Raw genomic sequence first — 20,609 nt, forward strand, 5'->3', positions numbered from 1 at the left:
TCCAGCCGGCCGCTGCGCGCGGCATCGCGGCCGCAGCCCGTGTAACCCAACCTGGAGAGGGGTATCGGGTGGCCCCGGATGGCATAGCTACGGAAGGGGGGAGATAAAAATTCAGCACGCTGTTTAATTAGCCTAAGAACACCAGGCAACATTGTGGGATTTGCAAACCTTCCCGCAACCCCTTGGCAAAGGAGCCCCACGTGAGCGCCTGTTCATCCTCTGTCAAAACCAAGGGCCCTGAACACCAAGAGCTGTGGGTGGCAGAGAGCATCAGCCCCAGGGCTTCATCTCTTCAGCACACAAAGCTCACGGACTCACCTTGCTCCTCCTTCACTTGGTTTAGCCGTGTGCCTGCACAGGGGTTTTGAAAAAGCAGCGTCTCATGTTGCTGAAGGATCAACTCAGTTGTACGCCGGCAATTAGAAAATGGAAATGTGCATTCAGCTGCAAGGAATGCTCAAGAGTAGTAATAATTTGGCTGTGTTGTTTTCACTTAGAAGAGAGATTCCCGGCAGAGGGAAGGGTGGAGGGAAGAAGGAGAAGGAAGGATGATGCAAAAAGCCACAGGAGTGTAAATGAAACAAGGGTTCCTCAAGAGAGGCAAGGGAGGAAATGAGAGTTTTCCATGATAAAGCCCACATCCCTGGAACATGGCTGAGATGAGAGAAGCTCTTCAGTCCCATTTCTGTGCATGATGGAGAGTGGCACTTCCAAAGGAGAGGACACTACATCATGATCCTGTTAACTTAAGCCATGACATCAAGAATCCTTCATCATCTCCTGTGTCACTCTTTCAGAAGCCTTCCCTGGAAATGGGGATACTCTCCCCACCAGGCCTCAGATAGTTCTGATGGTTCTCCAAATGTCTGGAGAACCAGCTCAAGCTGGTCAGGTGTCCCAAGGGGAACTTCAGCCAAAGTGGGGAAAACATGAAGGCTCATTTCAGGTGACCAGCAGCTCAGGTGATCCTTTCAGTCCATGGGGTGAGGTGTCCCGTCCTCCAGAGAGAACACTGATACCTACAATGAGGCAGAAAAAAACTGTCTCCAAAACCAATTCACCCACTCTGGCCATGCTGGAAAGGCTGGGGACCAGCCAGGGCAGCTCTGCAAAGGCTCCCACAGTGTGACTGGCACCGCTGGAAAGGACAAGTTCTCCCTGCTTCCACCCTGAGCTGCTCCAAGCTCAGCCTCAGGTGTGGTGTCTAGATGGGACATTGGGTTTAATCTTCCACTGTTTGGTTGCTCATTGCCTTTGGATGAGAAGACCAAAGTAGGAGCCACACGTGATATGGGCAGGAGGACTTGGAAACTGAGCCCAAAAGAAAAGTTTTGGCCTCCAGACTAATTTCCTACACGCTGTAAGACAGCCCCACTTGTTTCCCCCAGTGCAGTTGCAGCTCAGGTGGATTTCTTGGCTTTCAGGAGACAGTTTAAAGTGAAAAGCTAAAAGGTTCCACCTCAGCCCCTTCAGCCAGCCCTCTCTGACTGTGGTGGTTACCTTTGGGCTCCTCATCTTGTTCTGCCAGGGCAGATAGGAAAAGCTTTTGCTTTTTCAGCCACCCTATGACAAAAATTCAGAGGCGTGGATTCTATGAAAACAGGATGTCAGCCTTTTGTCAGAAAAGATCACAGGGGGAGTGAGGTTTCTTTATTTTATTTTATCCGCCTCTTTCTCTCTCTCTGTTTCATTTTCTGACTCCCTCCTTCACATCCTCCTCCCACCTCCCGGTTTCTGCCAGCGCTGAGCACGCGGAGAGGGGAGGACACGGAGGAGATGGCAGTGGCCGAGGCACAGCTGTACGCAAAGGTGTCCAACAAGCACCGGGGCAGGAGCACCTCTGCCCTCCTGGAGCCTCTCCTGGCCAAAGGATTCCCGGCTCATATCGCGTGAGTAGTGTGCTCGGCTGCCTTTGCACAGCGAGATTTATTTAAGATGTGAGGTGTTTGCCATGAAATCTCAAAACAGGCAGCCTGGTTTTTTTGATCAGGAGATGGTGCTGCTCCTGGGGGTGATGTCTCCATGCAGGGATCAGAGCTGTCTAGCTCTGAATTTCCTGTAGAGCAGTGTGTATTGCCCACATAGCATAACCAACCTGCTCAATATCCAGTATTTTAAAATACTGTGTAAATCTAAAGATGCACACCCTTCCACATCCCGAGCTTTGGGAGGCTTCTCCATGAGTTGAGAAGTTGACCATAGTTTGCTCTTGGGATGCATCATCTTTCATTTTCTTTTCTGCTTATTACTTTCATTATAAGGGAATTAAACATGGATGTAATTTCTAACCAAAGGGGCTTTTTTCAGGCCTGGCAAAAATCTCTTGCTGGATGGTGTCACTGGAAACACTTTTTGTCCCTTAGGATTCCCCATAAGTATCTCAATTTTTCTTCCTGTCTTGAATCTTGAATTCCAAAAATCATGTCCTGCCTAGAAAATGTCATAGTAAAAAATGAGGCACTACTCTTGGAAACTCCAGTGGATGAGAGCATAACTGGTGACAGGTAAACAAGTTACTGCAAAAGAAAAGTGCCAATCATTCCTCCCCCAAACATCTCTCCTGTGGGACAGGCAAGTTTTGGGGAGGATTTTCCAATTTCTGGACGGCAAGTAGGGACATTTTGGTTCAAACTATTAAAAAAAATGAATCTTATTATTTAAGTATCAAAGAACCCCTTATAAAAAAAATATTTTAGAAAGAAGAGCAATATCTCTCTACCTTTTGACAGAAAATTAAGTGAGTGGAAGGGGTTCCATTTGTAAGTGCTGTGTTGTTTTTTGGGAACAGCTGTGGTAGCAATGTCAGACACGATGGGCACAGCTCACAAGGGAACTGTGAGTCCCCTTCTCCCAGTGATGCACAGTGGGATTTTAGCTGTGGGCTGAAAACATGGCTCATGATTTCTCTGTTAATACTGTAGGTTGGGTCAGCCCAAAGTAATGGCTACTTTTTCAAGTTTTATTCTGCTTTATGTGATGCTTTTCCAATCCTCTTCAAAACACTTTCTACTGTTACTGAGATGACTTTGTGCTTCCCAGTTCAAAATCGAAAAGCAGCAGCAGAAATACTGTGCAAATTGATGTAAGGTAACAAAATATCAAAAAGAAATTCTAAAAAAATTTATTTCCTATCATTGACCTTAAGACCTTCAAAATTTTGATTGTGTTTTTAATAAACCTTTTAGCTGTCTCTGTTGTCCCTCAATTAAACCATGAATGAAAGTAGTGAAAAATTTCTTTTGAGATGTCCTGGCCTGAGAAATATGAGGTGAGGTGAAAGTATTACAAAATCTTCCATCATGTATAACCAACAGGCCAAAGCAGCATTTCCCCAATGAACAAAACTCAAATATGTGAGGGTCAAGATCAAAGATCAAAAAATTTCCACAAGAAACTGTGCCAGCAGCTTTTAGGGAAGAGCCAGGTTATTATCACTGTAGATTTATTTTTAATCTACTGTCATTATAGATTCTCATTGGTTTATTCTTCTGAGAGAAATTGGTACATGCAGAACTTATTCTTTGCATTATTTTTTAGTTTTCACTTCTCATCTTGGAAGTGGAGGATTAGTCACAGCCTGATGCACCCCTAGTGTTAAGGTCTCTATAAACCTTGCTGGAAATCATCCTACAGCCAACATTTGTGGTGAGACTGGAGGTGGGGATGGCTATGGAGAGGAGCAGAAGAGAACAACGAGATGGGACCGAGCAGGATGGCAGTTCATGGCCTCAGGTCTCACTTGTCTAATTGCATTTAATTTGGAAGGCCCCATGGTAAAGAAAAGCTGAAGCCAAGCTCTGTTTTAGCTCCAGAGCTGTTTGCACAGAGCTTGCCCCAGGGAGGAGAGGCGTGGCACGAAGTGGTGAAACACTCAGAGGTGCAATGAGTGGTTATGAACCCTGGCATCATTGCCACTGACGCTTCCACAAGGCTCAGCAAGAAAGGCTGAGTGAGGAGAGGGACACAAACACTGTTGTTTGTGTTTGGTGTGATGGAGAGGGAGGATTCAGCTGAGGCACAGAAAGGAAATGTGCAGTGTTCAGTCACAGAGGGCACGGGCTGGCTTTAGACCTCGTGGCATTGATCCGGCCATGGGAGTTGATTTAGGGTTTAGTTTATGGAGAAGAGAGAAGGTAAAGTTTGTCATGCTTGTCCTCATCCCTGCTGAGCCTCACTGAAGAGCCAGCAATGGCTGGATATAAATGTTATTAACAAGCCTAAGTGTAGTTTTTACACTGAAGAGAAGACAGAAGACTGGGAGGGAACACAAGGGTGAGCCTGAGTCCTGCAGCTCAATGCACACACTGCTGACATGTTTGGGTGCCACAGGGATGGATGAAGAACAAAAATGGAAGGAGACAACACAACTCAATGCCCTCAGGAGCCAGTGGCCACAAAAGGTGGCCTCAAAAGAGAAGGAAAGACATCAGCAGATGCCAAGAAATTCAGTAGTTTTTTTGCAGTGTCTTCTGTCTCTGCTTTCCCTTCTTCTGAGAAGTTTGTAGGTGCGTTTCAGGGGTGGGAATGGGTTTCATGAGTGCAGCTGCTGCTTGAACACTGGAATCCTTCCCCCATCACCCAGTATTTAGGCACAAAGATTTGCTCATGTGAAACACATGGCTGGCCTTTTGAAAGCTCTAGTTAGAAAAGGAAATGTGAATCAAATCCCAGCCCAGAGAGTGGAAGTTGCGTTAACAGAGAGAAATGAGAGATTTTGTCCCTCAGCTTGGACTGAGCTGCTGGATTAGATCTGGCTCTCTGCTGGCTGTGAGGGATCCTCAATCCAGATTTCAAACCCCAATATAAGCATGTTTTGCTTAGTTTTAATGTTTGCCTTGGCCCTGGCATCTTGAATCAAAACCTTTTTGCTAAGAACCAAGAAAAACTTGTTCTTAAAGTGCTTGGATGGATGGTTCATCTAACCCCAAGGAAATTCATATTAAGGAAACACCTCCAGAACACAAAGGAAGGGGAGGACAGGTTACCAATCTTCCAGGAATTAAAGACTTGCAGTGAGGAAAAAGTTATCTGGAAGGTTTCAAGACCAATAACACTTGCTAGGAAAAATCTTCTTGCTAAAGGTCCTGCCTGTGCTGGAAAATAGACTTGATGACCATAGTAACTAAATGCTTTTACTTTATAAAAGCTTTCTTTCTGGTATTCTGAAGATCCAATTTTGTGCTTTTTCTAGGCAAAAAGCCTTGGTTGCTACTGGACAAAAGACAATAGAAGATGCAGTAAAATGGTAAGTACCTGTGATTTCTAAGGTGTGCCTTCACATTAAACCTGCTTAAAAATCCTTTTTGATGTTCTCATCCTGTCACTGAATTTGAAGTTAGCTGTCCTAAAAAAAGAAAACAAACCTGAATTTAAGATTTTTTTTCCATTTATTTCACTCAGAGAGTGAAATATTTGTACTTATTCTGGGACACAAGGTAACTTGCAGCTACTTTTACTGATTAGTCAGTTCATGGGTCTGGTCAGAAAATCCTCCTCAGCTCTAAGCCTCCTGAGAGAAAAGAACAAAGAAACAGGGAAAATTTTTGTAAACTCATGACTGCACTTAACACATGCAGAAACAACAGCTTAAGGGGAACAGAAAGACCCACCACAAAGAAAGGTAAAAGGCTGAATGGTCAGAGGGAGGTATTATTACAATAATAAAAATTATAGTGAAATATAAATAATAATAATAATAAATATTAAATAAATATAAATAATAATTAAAATCACTTCTCAGTTTTGAATGCCACGAAGTTTTCTCCTCCCTATCACGAGTCTCACAGTGTGTTTATATCTCATTCATGTACTGGTAACTGATCATTTTTTGTTGTTTTAATTCACCTTCACATTAAATACAGTCTTTCCTTGCACTTTCTTTTGGGTTTTGTTTTGGTTTTTTAATTTTTTTTCCTTGGTTCAGTTGCTTTTTTCTTCTGTTTTCTTTTCTTTTGTGAAAATCCAGAAGAGGCATTTGAGAATGGCTTGTTCTTTCCAAATAATTTTCAGTGATGCTGCCACACTTCCCAACAACCACTCCCAATCCAACAGCTGCAAAGACAAACATACAGCATGTGAGAGACACGATGAACAACATCATCACACAGCATCTGAGCTTCTGACCTTTCCTTGTGCACTTCTGACTTGTCTTGCTTGCTTTTCTTAGGGATGAATAAAAAGGCTCTTTTTGAGGGCTTTTTACAATTTCAGCTAGTTTCAATTATGTCATTCTTCAACATGTTCCACCCATTGCCTTTTTCCTCCTCCAGTCCTTTGTTTCCAGTTATGAAAAAGTGGAATGGAGGGGGGGGAGGAAAACAAAACCCTAAAAAGGTATTTTTTGTTTTCTCTCATTTTCAGATACTGATAGAAGTGAAGGCACATAATGAAATGTAAAGTACTCCAAAAATAAGCAGAAAAATAATTTCTCCATTATTTTACGTATATATTATGGGTATATATTATATATATATAAAATATATATAAATATATATTTTTTATTTGTATGTATACTTAGATTTTTATATATATTTATGTATATACTATAGATATATATATATGCTTCAGAGAGGAAAAAGAGCTTTTTAATTTAAAAATAATTTCTCCATTATTTTATGTATATATTATGGGTATGTATTATATATCTATAAAAATATATAAATATATATATTTTATTTGTACATATACTTACATTTTTATATATATTCATATATATATTATAGATATATATATGCTTCAGAGAGGAAAAAGAGCTTTTTAATTTAAAAATAATTTCTCCATTATTTTATGTATATATTATGGGTATATATTATATATCTATAAAAATATATAAATATATATATATTATTTGTACATATACTTACATTTATATATATATATATTATAGATATATATATATGCTTCAGAGAGGAAAAAGAGCTTTTTAATTTAAAAATAATTTCTCCATTATTTTATGTATATATTATGGGTATATATTATATATATATAAATATATAAATATATATATTTTATTTGTACATATACTTACATTTTTATATATATTTATATATATATTATATATATATATATATATGCTTCAGAGAGGAAAAAGAGCTTTTATTTCAGCTTCTCACTTGGAAGAAAATAATAAAATTGCATTTCCTTTATCTGATCTCTGCTGTGGAGGCTTTCAGCCACACGAAGCAAGAGCCGGCGGTGCACACACTCAGTCTCGGTGTTGTGCTCTTGATTCCAGGTTGCATTCCCACTGCAATGACCCTTCCCTGGATGACCCAATCCCTCAGGAATACGCCCTTTACTTGTGTCCCACGGGCCGCCTGCACAGCCGCCTGCAGGACTTCTGGCAGGAGAGCAAGCGCCAGTGCGGGAAGAACAGAGCCCACGAGGTTTTCCCACACGTCACCCTCTGTGACTTCTTCACGGTGAGGCAAGGGGAGTGCAAGGGTCACATTTCAGCTGGGTGATAGCTGGTGAAACTGGGCCATCTGCTGTTGTCTGACACCAGAACTTGCTGGTGGTCAAATGACACGACCCAGGTCCAGGCACGCTGATTAATGTCTGAGTGATGGCAGTTAATGTTTGAGGGGGGTGTTTCGGGGTAGCTGATCCATCTAGAGCAGCCCTGTGCGGTCCAGCTGCTGTCAGGCTTCCATGCTGCATGGATTTAGGATGATAAACCTTCCCAGCCATCAGCCAGCTGTGCAGCAGGGACAGTGTTATCATGGGATGCAGGCAGCTTTGGTGCAAGCCTGTGGGAATCTCAGGAAAAGCTCTGCCTTCCTAGAGAACCCCATCAGCAGGTCTCTGCTGTGGTGGCATGGCCCACATTTTACTCTTTTTATTTGAGCTGAAAATTCTGTGAAATCTTTTGTGAAGTCCAGCACTTGACTGGTCTGGAAAAACTCTGGAGCCTCCTGGAATCCAGTTTTAGCATGTTGATGGTGCAACACACAGACATCAGCTGTATTTGGGATGTGCTGAAACAGGCTTGGGCTAGAGCAGCTGGACAAAAATTACTTTGTTCATCATACTTCTATATTAAACCATTAAGTGCTTCCTTCCCCCTAAGGGTGGGTCATCACAACCATGCCAAAAAAGCAGGGACAGTGAAAATAAGAGTATTTTGTTGCAAAATACTGAGTGGTTCTCTGTCACCATTAAACATAATTATACAGAACAAAATTCATTAATTAATTATGAATGCCATGCTCTTGGGAGGCATCAAGTTTAAAGGCCTGTCTGGAAGAGATGACTGCATTGCAGCCCTCACCTTGCACATCTCAGGAAAGGACTGTAGGATAACAATAACACAAATTCCTACTTAAAATCAAAGAGGGAAATCAGGATCCCTGTCTTATTTCAGACTGGTTACTGCACACCTGACAGATGGTAAAATATTTTGGCTTTTTCCTACCCAGGCTAGATACACCTTGGGTTGAAGGCTCCATCTCCTGTTACAGAACCAGGACTGTGCTGATCCAGCTGCAAAATACTGCTGGGTTTAATGCCAGGAATTTCAGGCAAATTCCTAGGTATTTTGTGTTTCTCAGGAAGTTTATAGCCCCACAGTTTTCTGGCAGTGCTGTATGACAGAGGCTACAACACTGGCTGCGAGCTGCTGGCTAAAGGCTGCTCCTCTGTTTTCTTTCAGTGTGAAGACCAGAAAGTGGAATTACTGTATGACATCTTAAAGCAAGTTGGTGACAGCTTTTCCCAGAGCTTTCCACCATCCATTTCCCTAACACTACATGCATCTCCCAGCTACCTTGGCTTCTTCATTGATGATATCCAGGCAAATGTCCTCAAAGAGTTTGCTGTGGCGTTCTCATCAGAGGCTTCAGCCCTGGCAGGTAGGACCAACACCAGAGGGAAAAGGGGTGGGTTGTAGCACAAATGCGTAGCCACAGTACTGAAAACATTCCCTGTGTCTCCAGGGGAGCTCAGATGTTCTCCTGCCAGCAGCCAGCCTTTTCTCCTACAGATTTGCAAGCAGAGTAGCTAGAGGAATGTGTTTTAGTCTTTGAAGACACAGCACTTTTTGCCTGGAAGCTGAATTGATCCTGTGTACAACTGGGCAGGTGATTGCTCAGGGACACAACACTCCCCACGTCTCCACCCTCATGGTGCTGTGGCCCAGCTTGAAGGCCTGGCTGCATCCCTAGGAATAATGCCTAATACCTTTTCCAAAACCTTTTCCAAAACTGCATCACCAGTGGAGACTGCAGGGGCACAGCCCCACCGCTGCTTTGTCTGGGAGAAACGCGTTCAGTACATCTCAGGCTGGGAGAGGAATCAAACCATGATCATTTCCTCATTTCCTCAGGGGTGAAGCCAGGAAGCAAACCCAGTCCACATTTGTGAATAATTTTGGTGTTAATTAAAACCATGACACCCTTCAAAACCATTACTCAGTCGATCTACTCTACCACTAGTTACTATGGTATTTCCTGCATCATGCAAATTGTGTAGGATAAAACAAGGGGAGCTTTAAACAACCTTTGTTTCTGTGTTGTGATGTGATTGTTTCATCCCTAGACTGCCACGTGAAGCCCTCCTTGAAGCAGTTCCACCTTACCTTGGCCCACAGGTTTTATCCTCACCATCAGAAGACTTTGGAACAATTGGCCAAATGCATTAACCCAGGGGAGCCTTGCCAGTGGGTGGCTGCTCTCTATTCACGGGACATGCGTTTTGTGCATTACCAGGTACTGGAATCAGATTTATTTCATTTCCTGAGCCTTTAATTTTCTTTGCTACAGTCATTTTGCCTTTTCCATCCTTAAGAAAATCTCTGCCTGCTCAGCACAGTATTTCAAAGTGCAGGGTTGTTTCCAGCACCATTTTCTCCTAAATCAGTAGATTATACCTTTATTTTGGTAGATTGCTTGTCCTGCATGTCTCAAAATCTAATTCCAAACCCCAGCAGAAAAAAAATTAATCTTACCATGACATGAGACAACAAGAGACAGGAAATCATGATCCTTCAATATTTTCTAGGATTTTTCAGTTTACAGTTTTGCAGCAAAATTCCCTTCAACAAAATTAGTTTTCTTGATTGTTCCTGCCATGATGAAAACTGCAGCAGTGAGCAGGGGTCAGTTCTCGCTGCTCATTTTCTGCTTAGCAAACTCTTAGTTGAAGCCAGTCAACGTTCATTCAGTTCTCATTTCCAAATTTTAATTATGGATTGTTCAACAGCTTTTTTTCAGAGCAGTAAATCACTTTGTCTCAAGTCTCATATTGGATTTTAGTCACACTCAGGAGAGCTACAAGCAAGCACAAAAATAGGTCGGATCTATGTTCACTTTCAAATACATCTGTACCAGTTACAGAGGGGAAAAAAGTATTTTTGTGAAAACCAAGTGCCTGCTTTTACACATATTGTAAGTGTGGTAGTGTCCTTTTCCTCTGCCAAAATGCTGCTAAGGAGCAGGCTGCAGAGTGGAAAACAGAATGGTTCTGTGTCCAGGAGAGGCAAACAACCATCCCCTGAGCAGCACAGGAACATCCTGACCCTGCTGTGTGTCCCCCCAGAGGCTGAGGGCCCTCTTCCAGTACAAGCCCCAGAACATTGACGAGCTCCTGATCAACGCTGGGGATTTGATCTACGTGGACCCACGGCAGCAGAGCGACGTGAGCGAGGGCTGGGTGATCGGCACCTCGCACCGCACCGGCTGCAGGGGCTTCCTCCCAGAAAACTACACCGAGAAAGCCCACGAGTCAGACACCTGGGTCAAGCACAGGTACCTTGGTGTTCCATGGGCCTTGCTTTCCTGCTCAGGAGCTGTGGCAGCTCCCCCTTGCCGGGAGCTGGGGGCAGAGGGGGAATCCTGAAGGTCTGGGTGGGATGCTGGGATGTCTTCTGAGAGAAAAGAGACAGGACAGGCACCTGCAGACACACAGAGTTCCTAAGCCCAGGTGCTCGAGAGATGACCCCTGTTCGCTCTTGAGGAACCTGAATGCCCTAATGAATTTTGAAAGAGCAGATTCTGCCAGGGCAGGCTCAGCCTTCAGCCTGGCTCTCTGGTCTCTTCTTCTTTTCTCATTTCAAGGGCTTGCAAAGTTAGCTTGAAACGAAACCACACAAAGGTTGCTCCACCACCTTGGCACCACCCTTATCTTGTTGATGTGCTCTGCATCAGAAGGCACCTGTCTGGCTTCCTGCACTTCATTCTGCAGCTGACATTCTGCAGCACAGCTGATGCTACTTGTAGATTAGAGCTGATTTTTCTAAGCTGGGAAGTTTTGGTGCACTTCTTGATGTCTCAGAGAAAGGGAGGAGGCCACTAGGTAGTATTTCCTGCTTGAAGGTCCCACTTTAGCAGGGTTACATTCAATATACACCATCAATTTCTAATATTTTAACCTCATTTTTATGGGGCATATTCCAAATGAACAGCAAAGTGATGAGGTAGATTGAAAGTGTGCAAAAAGTATTGAATGGAACACAAATCCTGACTTGCTGATCCTGTAAACAGTATCATGACTCAAAAGTCTCTTCTATTTGTGTGTGTGCCTGTATATTTGTGTGTGTGTGCTGCTTCTGCTTTTTCTACAGGGAATATGTTTTTAACACAGCTTCGAGACCCCTCACCAAAGCTGGAAAGGAACCCAATTTAAAGCTGAATGGGGAAGCCCATAATCTCAGCATCTCAAGGAGTGTAACCAATGTTCTTTCTCTTCAGGTAATTGTTTTTTCCATTTCTTATCTTTGCCACATGCTTTGGCAGATATGCTAATTAATTAATGGCATTTAGTAAATTTAGTGTTCTCATTTTCCTCCCTCATGTTTTCATAGTTTTGTTGTACATTTATACCATTTTAATTATTATGTTGTATGTTTATCTTTACATACATGCTCATACTGTATTGTATAATATCAGATTTTTTTGTAATGTATATGATGCATATCACTCTTGTCTTTCATTAATCTTTCCCTATTCCTGTCATAATAGCAAAACACATGAGTTCTTTGCTCAGGTTTCTCTGAGCACAGCCTCAGTGGGTATGGAGACAAGTCTGACAGGTGAGACACAGGCACAGCCTGCCCTGACTTCCACATGGCTTCAGGCAGTGGAACTAAATCAGAATTAGGCTCACTGTTCATGGCTGATCTTATGTCCACTTTCTATGGAGGTTGTCTTGGAGGTTTCCACCGCTCCAGATCACATTTAAATGTTCCATTTTCTTCTTTATTTTCAGATATGTAGCTCATGCAGATAACTGCACAGAACAGCTAGCTGGAGTGGTTAACAGCACTGGTAGGATCACATTTTTCACACAGGTTCAAAATCAACAGGTATCAATTTTTCCTGTGTCCACTGGTCTTCTGGTAGGAAGAGCAAAACAAATAAGGACTCTGATTTTTTCCTACAGCACATTTGTCCCAACATTGCCTTTTTGGCTCTGTCAGAGATGCCAAAATGCACTTTCAGCACAGACATGCCTCAGAAACCCCTTTAGCTTGCTGGCCCCCACAGCCTTTCTTCTTGCTGTGCTGGGCAATAACCCTGGGCTGGTTTGTGCTAACATCAGAGAAACTGAGGGCACCTTGAGGGAACTTCCATCCTGGGACCTCCAGGACACCATGTATATGACTGTAAGAACTTTCTGAACAAGTCACACATCCTTCCTCTGGCTCTTGGCCTCTCTTATCCAGGTCAGATCTGTGGCAGAGCCAAGGCTTGGCCTGAGACACAAGTTTTGCAGATGGGCACATCTCCAGTCTAGACTTTCCCTGGCCTCTGTGCTCCCCTGAAGCAGAAGAGGAAGACCACAAGACCTTGGGTTTATACTCTGATCTTGTGGCAGTTGATGGGTGTTTCATGGCAGAAGTGCAAGTATTTAACAGAATGCATGAATATGAACCTCAAAACACTTCTTAAGAGTTCCCTTCTCTGTTGCTGAAGATGCAGAGCACTTCACTCAGTGCTGCAGCAGTAATGCTGTTTTAAAGTTTTAAAACCTTTGACCTGTTTCTCCTTATCTTCTTCTCATTTGTATTTAATGTGCATTGCATACTAACCCCAAATTACTTCAAGCTTATTTGTAATCCCATGCAGTCTAAATGAAAAACAGTGGCCTTGTAGGAGATCTGGGTACACTGTTGATTTGGCCACACTGTTATGAAAATGTAGAAGTAGTATTTTCACTTGGAAAAGAAAGAAAATCTTTGCATTAGTCCTGGTGTAGAAAAGGGTTTTGCCAGTCAGATCTTAGCTAGTTTTCTGGTTTTTGTTTATATCAACCATATGATATAAATTAAAGTTATATAAAGTTATATCCATACTGAGATTAAAAGATCTGTCACCAGCAGTGTCTTTCACTAGTGCTAAAACAGAAATAGAACCTGCAGCCCATGAGGGTCAGGGATGTGACCTTTAACAGGACAAGAGGAAGTGGCCTTAAATCACACCAAGGGAGGCTCAGGCTGGATATCAGGAAGAATTTTTCCACTGAAAGGATGGACAAGTATTGAACAGACTTCCCAGGGAGGTGTCGAGTCACCAAACCTGGAAGTGTACCAGAAACAACTGGATGTGGCACTCGGTGCTGTGGCTGAGTTGACAACGTGCTGATCAGCCAAAGGTTGGACTCAATAATCCCAAAGTGATCCTTAATGATTTTATGATTCTCTTTCATCTGCCTTTAGTGGAGAGCCAGTCAGGTTTATCACTGTCCTAAGGACAGGTGTCTGTTACAGTGTCTCTTCTCCAGGAATCCAGACTTTCCCTGCAGGTTATAGATAACATCCTTGTGAAACTCCCTTTTCCCTGCTGTCTCAGAACGCCGCCCTGCGGAGAGCGGTGCTGGTGATGAGCCACGGGGAAAGAGTGGATCAGGTCTTTGGCAAATCTTGGCTTCAGCAGTGCCTGACTGCAGATGGTGAGTAAAGTAACGGGAGGATCTTCAAAAACCAGGACCAAACCAAATCAACCCCAGTAACGGTAGAAGAGATTTAGTCTTTGGAGTGATAACAGCGCAAGCCAGGCACTGCTTTGACCCGCACATAAGCAGGTTACAATGTCCTAAAGTCCTTCACGTTTATGCTCACTAAATTCTGCAGGTAAACCAAGCTCTTGTGTCTCACTGGTATGTGAACAAATCACAGGAACACACTCGTCACCTCTCACTATGCGAGGTGATGGCTGTCAGACCCCTCCACCTTTCTGTGCCTGAGTCAGAATCACAGGCTCTTGATCAGTCACACTCCATCAGCAGTCTGGGGAATCTGTGGTGGAAATAAAATGTCAGCACTGACCTAATTTCCTCTCTCTCTCAAAAAAAAAGGTGTGTTTTCAGGTGAAGAAAACTGACCCAAAACAGGGAAATGTGTGTGTCAGGAGGAAGGAGGGGAACAAGAAATTCACAAATTCACAAGTGAGAGCTTTATGCTGAAAGTCTCCCTTGCTATGCTGGAGAGTCCCTTTATTTAGTGCAAGGAATTCACACCAGATAAGGAGAGAGGTACCTTATTGCTGCATGATCCATGCATTGGTTTCATTTTGATTCACTGGAAATGGGTTTTTTTGGTCATTTTGGCAACTGTAAAAGAATATAGATAGGGAATCAATTTTCGTTTCTCTTGAGTCCCACAAAGCCAAATTCTCCTGATTTCCTGTTCTTTCTCTCCTCCTCCCCATTTGCTCCTTCTGAGCTTGAAGATGAGGGAACTATTCTGTCAGGACAGATGATTTCCCAAGCCAGTATTGTAACCTTAAAACATGACCCCTTAAGGTAACAGCACCGTCTGGTTTTCATCAGTGAGACACTGACTGTAAAACAAACATAACACAGCTGCTGCCTCCCTTGTGCCACAGCAAAATGTCCTGCCTTGTTTCAGTGAAATACTACAGAGCAGATCTGAACTTCCCCTCCTCCCTGCCGAGGCAGAAAGACAGCATGAAGCAGTTTGAATGTGATCCTCCATTATCTTGCTGTGGTATTTTCCAGTCAAGGCTTATAGGTAAGCTGGATATTATCCTCCTGCAAATGGAAGGGTTTGGGAAGCAGGCTGTCATCACCTGCCAAAGCTCATGCTGGCTTTGCAGCAGAACAATTTCCTATCAGCACTCACTGTGGCCACAATTCTCTGTGGGCAACAGCTACAAGATCTTAAATTGTAAAATAGAGAAAACACAGCTGGTTATTTGTCTTTGAGACCCCCCTCTGCCAACTCCTGGCAGAGAAAATCAGAAGGAAGAAGCCAGAACACTACCTGTGCTCTGCTGCTTGTCTGCAAGGGATTAATGTCTTATGCAGCTGTCCCTGAGTGGGCAGTGAGGAGTGAAGGGGCTGGCCAGAGGAAGCAGCTCCATGGTCAGCAGAGTGGTCACCTCCCTGCAGGAGGAGGATGGGTGGTGTGGGTGACTCGATTCACTCACCAGTTGGAATTGTTTGTGCTCCCTGAGCGAGATGCATGACTGTGACAGTGCTGGTCTGCTGCAAATGTTTGTCTCTTATGGCTCAGATATATGGAGATAGCCAAATGCCTAACTGCTGTTTGCAGGTTTGGGGTGAATCTTCTGTAATTATCTTTCCAACACTCATTTTAGAATTGATGTTTCCACCAGAATGAGCTTTCTAATGAGCTCAATCAGCAGATAGTGGGATAAAAAATGAATAGAAAGGGACTGTCAATGTATCCTGTGTTGATGAAATTGCAAAGCTCTGAGCTGTTTTTTTGCAGAAAGTGGTTTGTAGTCATTTCTCATCTGTCACACTTTGCTGTTGCCATCCAGGGGAAGCTCTGCTGGACCAGGAGGTGACAGTCAGCTACGTGTACTCATCCCCCGCCCTGTGCTGCGTGCAGACAGCTCAGCACATACTGCAGGGTAAGGCAGCAAAACCTGCCAGGTGCTTCTGCCACACTGGAAACATCTTCACCAAACTTCTGTGAAGTCTCTGACATGAGCAATTAGGAAGATGTACGACTCTGTGGTTATTTGTGGTTTTCTTTAGGCAGGGAAGGCGAGGTGGTTGTGACTAGGTGGTAATGCAGGCAGCAAACAAACCTGCTGGTGTGTGCATGTTCTGTGGGATGTATCACAATAACTCTGGTCCTTCCTAGTTAGAACAGAATAGAATTTTATATGAAACAGAGTTGTTTCTTATCTGCTTGAATTCAACATTAGTAGCTTTTCATCAAATCACCACTGCCACCTCTTCCAGAAAATATTTTGACCCAAATATCAGAGGTTTCCAGAGCTCTGAAGGATCTGAATGTCAATCAGATGCTTCCATGCTTTCTTTTGCAAGCCAAACTATTTTTTAATCCTTCATATTGCAGAACATCTTTCCCTTCCTTTCCTCTCCCTCTCTTCTTTTTTCATCTCCTGTTCCTTTCAACAAGTTCACAGCTCAATACCATGTTTACATCAGAATACATTCATTGCTCCTTAGTAACCCCTCTTGAGAATACTTAAAAAGTAACATTTCTTTTGACAAGACAATTCCATTTCTAGAACTGGACAATTTGGACAATTTGCTGCCCCACTGAGGAACACTGAGCAAAATGTTATAAAAAAATGGTAAAAACGTTTCCTTTCTGAAGTTTATTCAGATTGCAACATTGCAAAACTGAGTTTTTTCCTTCTAACAGAGCATCACAGGAGAGCTTCAAAAATCATGATTATGATAATGATGATAATAATTTGTAGTCCCTTTATGTTATTTAGATAAGAATATAATGATGGTTTCCTTTAATCAATTGGTTGATAATAAGTAATTTGTTTTCATTAATGAAAGTACAACAGCAAACAAGGCAGACTGTAAAGACTGAATATAGCACTTTGAGTGTACCTTTTTTGTAAGATATAGTTCTTGTTCTTACAGGGCTTAAATTAAATCAAAAAGTCAAAATCAGGGTGGAACCAGGACTGTTTGAATGGACCAAGTGGGAAGCAAGCAGAGCAATCCCTAACTTCATGACTGTGGCAGAACTGGTGGAGGCATCTTATGACATAGACACAAGTTACAGGTAACTGCTCTGTGTCTGGCTGATGAAGCTGTGGCTTTTTTCCCTGAGATATCTTGTCCTTTTATGTGTCATAAATCATTACAAACACTGCAAAGATTGGGTGATTCAGATCGAATTCAGATCAAAATAGGATACAAAAATAAGATATGCTGTCACCAGCACATGGGTGCACTAGCACAAAGGTTTTGTACATAGGACCAGCCCTTCTCTGGTGCTGCCTTGACATTGCTTTTACCTTTGGTTCATGTGCAAAACACTTTAGAAATGGGAAGAATAACCTGATTTCCAGTGACAAAGAAATGTGACGTTATGTAAGGTCAGTCAGCCCTTGGCAGAGCAGCAGCAAGAGGTTTTGGGGACAGGCAAGATAAGAGCCTTTCACTTTAATTGATGCTTCTGGCACTGTTTGAAGTTGCTCAAAGATTCATACTGTGCTCAGCAAGGGCTTTTTGGAGCCCTCATAACTTGGTGGGGTGAGGGTCGATGCCTTTTCTGAGCACTTGCAAACCACAGCCCGGCAGGAAATGATAAACCTCCAATTCAATCTAGCTCCTCATCTCGTTCACAAACCAGGCTGCTCGCTGTTTGCAGTGCACAGCCAGATCCAGGAAATTACTCAGCTGTCTCTGGGATTTCCCATCTATTCAAGAAAGGGGGAAAGGAAACATCTCATGTCTTAATGCATTCCTTACAGCCAAGGATGTATCTTTGTTAGAGACTGCATAAAGACTCAAAAATCCTTCTTTTTTTTGGAGCACAGGTCTTTCTGGTGTGTTTTTCACTAGCAGACTGTATTCTCTAGGGTTTTTTTGGTACAAAATCACTTGCCTCAAAAGAAACTCTGCAAATACACCACAGTGGGAGGTTCAGAGGGGAATCTCTAGGGCAATGTTAACTGCAGTGTTTAGGCCCCTCACAGCCCACTCAGATCCAGGCAAAAACAGGGTGGATGAACTATAAACTTGCATATAGAATGCCAGTTTCTTCCCATCATATGCAGGGTTAAAAAAATCCTTGGGTGCCAGGTGTTATAAATGAGTGTTTGAGAATCACTTGAAGAATCACCAGCAAAGGGTATCAGTAAAAACCAGATGTAATATTAAGCATCAGCACAACAAAATTCATTGTCCATTCATTGTCTCCAGCTGAGCTCGTTGGACAGCAGGGTCTGGTTTTACCATATTCAACCACTGCAAATGTTGTCCATCACCCAAGCCCCCCCAGACCTCTGACACTGCCCTGATTCACAGCAGGGTGAAAATCAGGCTCTTATTTTTTAGGGGTGCCTGAAAAGCACTGGTATATAAAAGAAAGAATTCCTGGTCTCAGCATGAGTGCTCAGATACTTTGGAATGATGCATTGTGATTATTGCCCCTGGAAACACCTTTTTTTAACTCCAGCAGTGGAAGTCTTTACTATCCATTTGACCAGCAGTGCAGATAAGCCTCATTCAGAGATTTTTATTTTAGATTTTTATTAACTGGGTTTTTTGAGAAGATTAATGCTGAGGTACCAAATCTTGCAACCATTCACATCATGAGTGTCTCTCCTTTGTTTGAACTCAGGACTGGAAAACCCAGACAGCTCTGTAGCCCATGTCTGGGCAGTGGTCCTTGCTGGCAGAATTGCTCAAAGCTTTTCTTAGGCATAAATCCTGCTTTAAATAATCTCCACTGTAAACTACAAGTTTTATTGAAGCCTGGTTTTCCCTCCATCTGGTGCTTTATGAGCTATGAGGAGACTTAGCTGTGAGATTTAATGGAAATTACTCAGAGAGAAGCTAATGCTTCAGACAAGCAGAGGTAACAATGTGTCAGCCAAGTCAGTGGATAAACCTTTTAACTAAGTGCCTTTTCTCTGGTGTAGTCATTCAATGCTGCTAAGAGTGTGTTCATCTAGATTAACATATATCTGTAATTTTATTGTCAGGGGTAACTTCCCACTCTCTTCTCTGGTGCCATCAGAAAGTTATGAAGACTATGTCAGCAGAAGCTCTGCAGTTATAAAACAGATCATCAGTGACTGCCCCAGCAAAGGTAGAGTTTTCAGGTCTTTGAATATTCTGTCAGACACTTGCAGTAACAGGAGCTGGCAGAGATTTGCCAACAGAAACACATTTAACGTGAGCTGTTGGCATTGCAAAGAGCTCAAGGTAGACTCAGTGCTTGTCCTGGGCTACACTGAAGTAACATACATGCAATTTATGAGATAAAAATGAACAAAGTACAATAAAACTGAGATGGTAGAGTACTAAATTGCAGAAGTATATGCTTTTCTTGGTCTTTCTATCTCAGCAAAAGATAATACACTTTTCTGGAAAGCTCTCCTTGTAAATGCCTTCTGTCAGTAGTTGGCACGCTCAACACACCAGGTATTTTCTGCCCATCACAATATGCTCTGCCACATTATCGAAAAGGTCTGCAAAGGTGAACATCCCCAAAGCCACCTCATCCCCATCTGCTGACAGGGAACGTGGCAGTGCTGCAGCTCCTTTACCACAGTTCTTTGCTTTTCCTGCTGTGCCAGGTGTCATCCTCATTGTGGGCCAGGGCTCCTCCTTGGCATCTCTCACCCGAGCGCTCACAGGGCTCCCCAGCAGAGACAGCAGAGACTTTGCCCAGATGGTGAGGAAGGTAAGAGGATTTTGTTTCATCAGGAAGCCTTTGGGTTGTCTCACTATGTTTTAATAAGGAGACTGCTTATGCAGCAAGAGGTGTGTAACAGCATGCCAACACCAGTGACATCAGCTCTCTCGTTCCAAAGGCAATCTCACGCACTTTTAGCAAAGCACTGGAGGTAAAGAGAAGGATTTTATTCTGGGAGCTTTGAATGTGACTGGCAGCTGAGTCTTTGGAGAAGATTTTCATGTGGAAAGTCAATACCACATAACACCTACAGACAAGAGGCACATTTTGAAACCTCTCCACTTGGAACTGGTCTCTTTCCTTTTAAAGTGGAAAAAGAAGGCTTTGGGGTGACCTAATTGCAGCCTAATTTAAAAGGGAGCCTATAAGAAAGATGGAGATAAACTTTACAAGAGCCTGGAGTTACAGGACAGGGGGAAATGGCTTCAAACTGACAGAGAGTAGGCTTAGAGTGGATACCAGGAAGAAATTCTTTACTGTGGGGGAGGGTGAGGCACAGGAACAGGTTGACCAGGTATGAATGTGGAGTGATAACACAAGTTCAGCTTTCACCTCTCGGGCTTCCAGCCTGGTTTTTGTTGACTTCAGCAGTGACAGAATATCAGGGGCTGCTCTTTTCTGTAGCAAAGCATCCGTTCATGTCAAAGCAATGACCCTGCTGGTAACTTCCTTCCCAGATCCCTTCCCTGGGCATGTGTTTCTGTGAAGAACAGAGAGAGGAGAACAAATGGAAGATGGCCAACCCACCAGTGAAGACATTAACTCATGGAGCAAACGCAGCATTTAACTGGAGAAATACTATCATGGAAGATTAAAAGGTCATCACTGCCTTTGCAGTTGTCAAAAAGGAGCCGAAGGCAGGTTATGGTTCATCACAGTGCAATGATTCATCCAGAAAACACACAGAGGGTGGGAAATGCCCTCTCTGAGTTGTCAAAGCACAGAAAAACACTTCCCGAGTTTGGTGCCTGGATTTTGTTTTTAT

The 20,609-nt window shown here is 43.0% G+C and overlaps 1 protein-coding gene across 2 annotated transcripts; it reads left to right on the forward strand.

Annotated features, from left to right (window-relative positions):
• Positions 1 to 1,758: 1,758 nt before the first annotated feature.
• On the forward strand, positions 1,759 to 20,514 carry UBASH3A (ubiquitin associated and SH3 domain containing A). 2 transcript variants are annotated; one of them, XM_058831470.1, is made up of 14 exons: positions 1,759 to 1,889; positions 5,192 to 5,245; positions 7,235 to 7,421; positions 8,651 to 8,849; positions 9,535 to 9,704; positions 10,534 to 10,742; positions 11,558 to 11,684; positions 13,785 to 13,884; positions 14,843 to 14,965; positions 15,741 to 15,833; positions 16,834 to 16,978; positions 18,909 to 19,015; positions 19,506 to 19,612; positions 20,302 to 20,514. In XM_058831470.1, exons 1-14 carry the CDS (start codon positions 1,777 to 1,779, stop codon positions 20,437 to 20,439), a joined length of 1,872 nt encoding a protein of 623 aa, XP_058687453.1. In that variant the 5' UTR covers positions 1,759 to 1,776; the 3' UTR covers positions 20,440 to 20,514. The 2 variants fall into 2 exon arrangements, with proteins under 2 accessions (XP_058687453.1, XP_058687443.1); XM_058831460.1 differs by having other exon boundaries at positions 11,558 to 11,683; positions 13,775 to 13,884.
• The last annotated feature ends 95 nt before the right edge of the window (positions 20,515 to 20,609 follow it).

Source organism: Poecile atricapillus, chromosome 1, assembly GCF_030490865.1.
Source record: "Poecile atricapillus isolate bPoeAtr1 chromosome 1, bPoeAtr1.hap1, whole genome shotgun sequence".
Classification (NCBI taxonomy): domain Eukaryota; kingdom Metazoa; phylum Chordata; class Aves; order Passeriformes; family Paridae; genus Poecile; species Poecile atricapillus.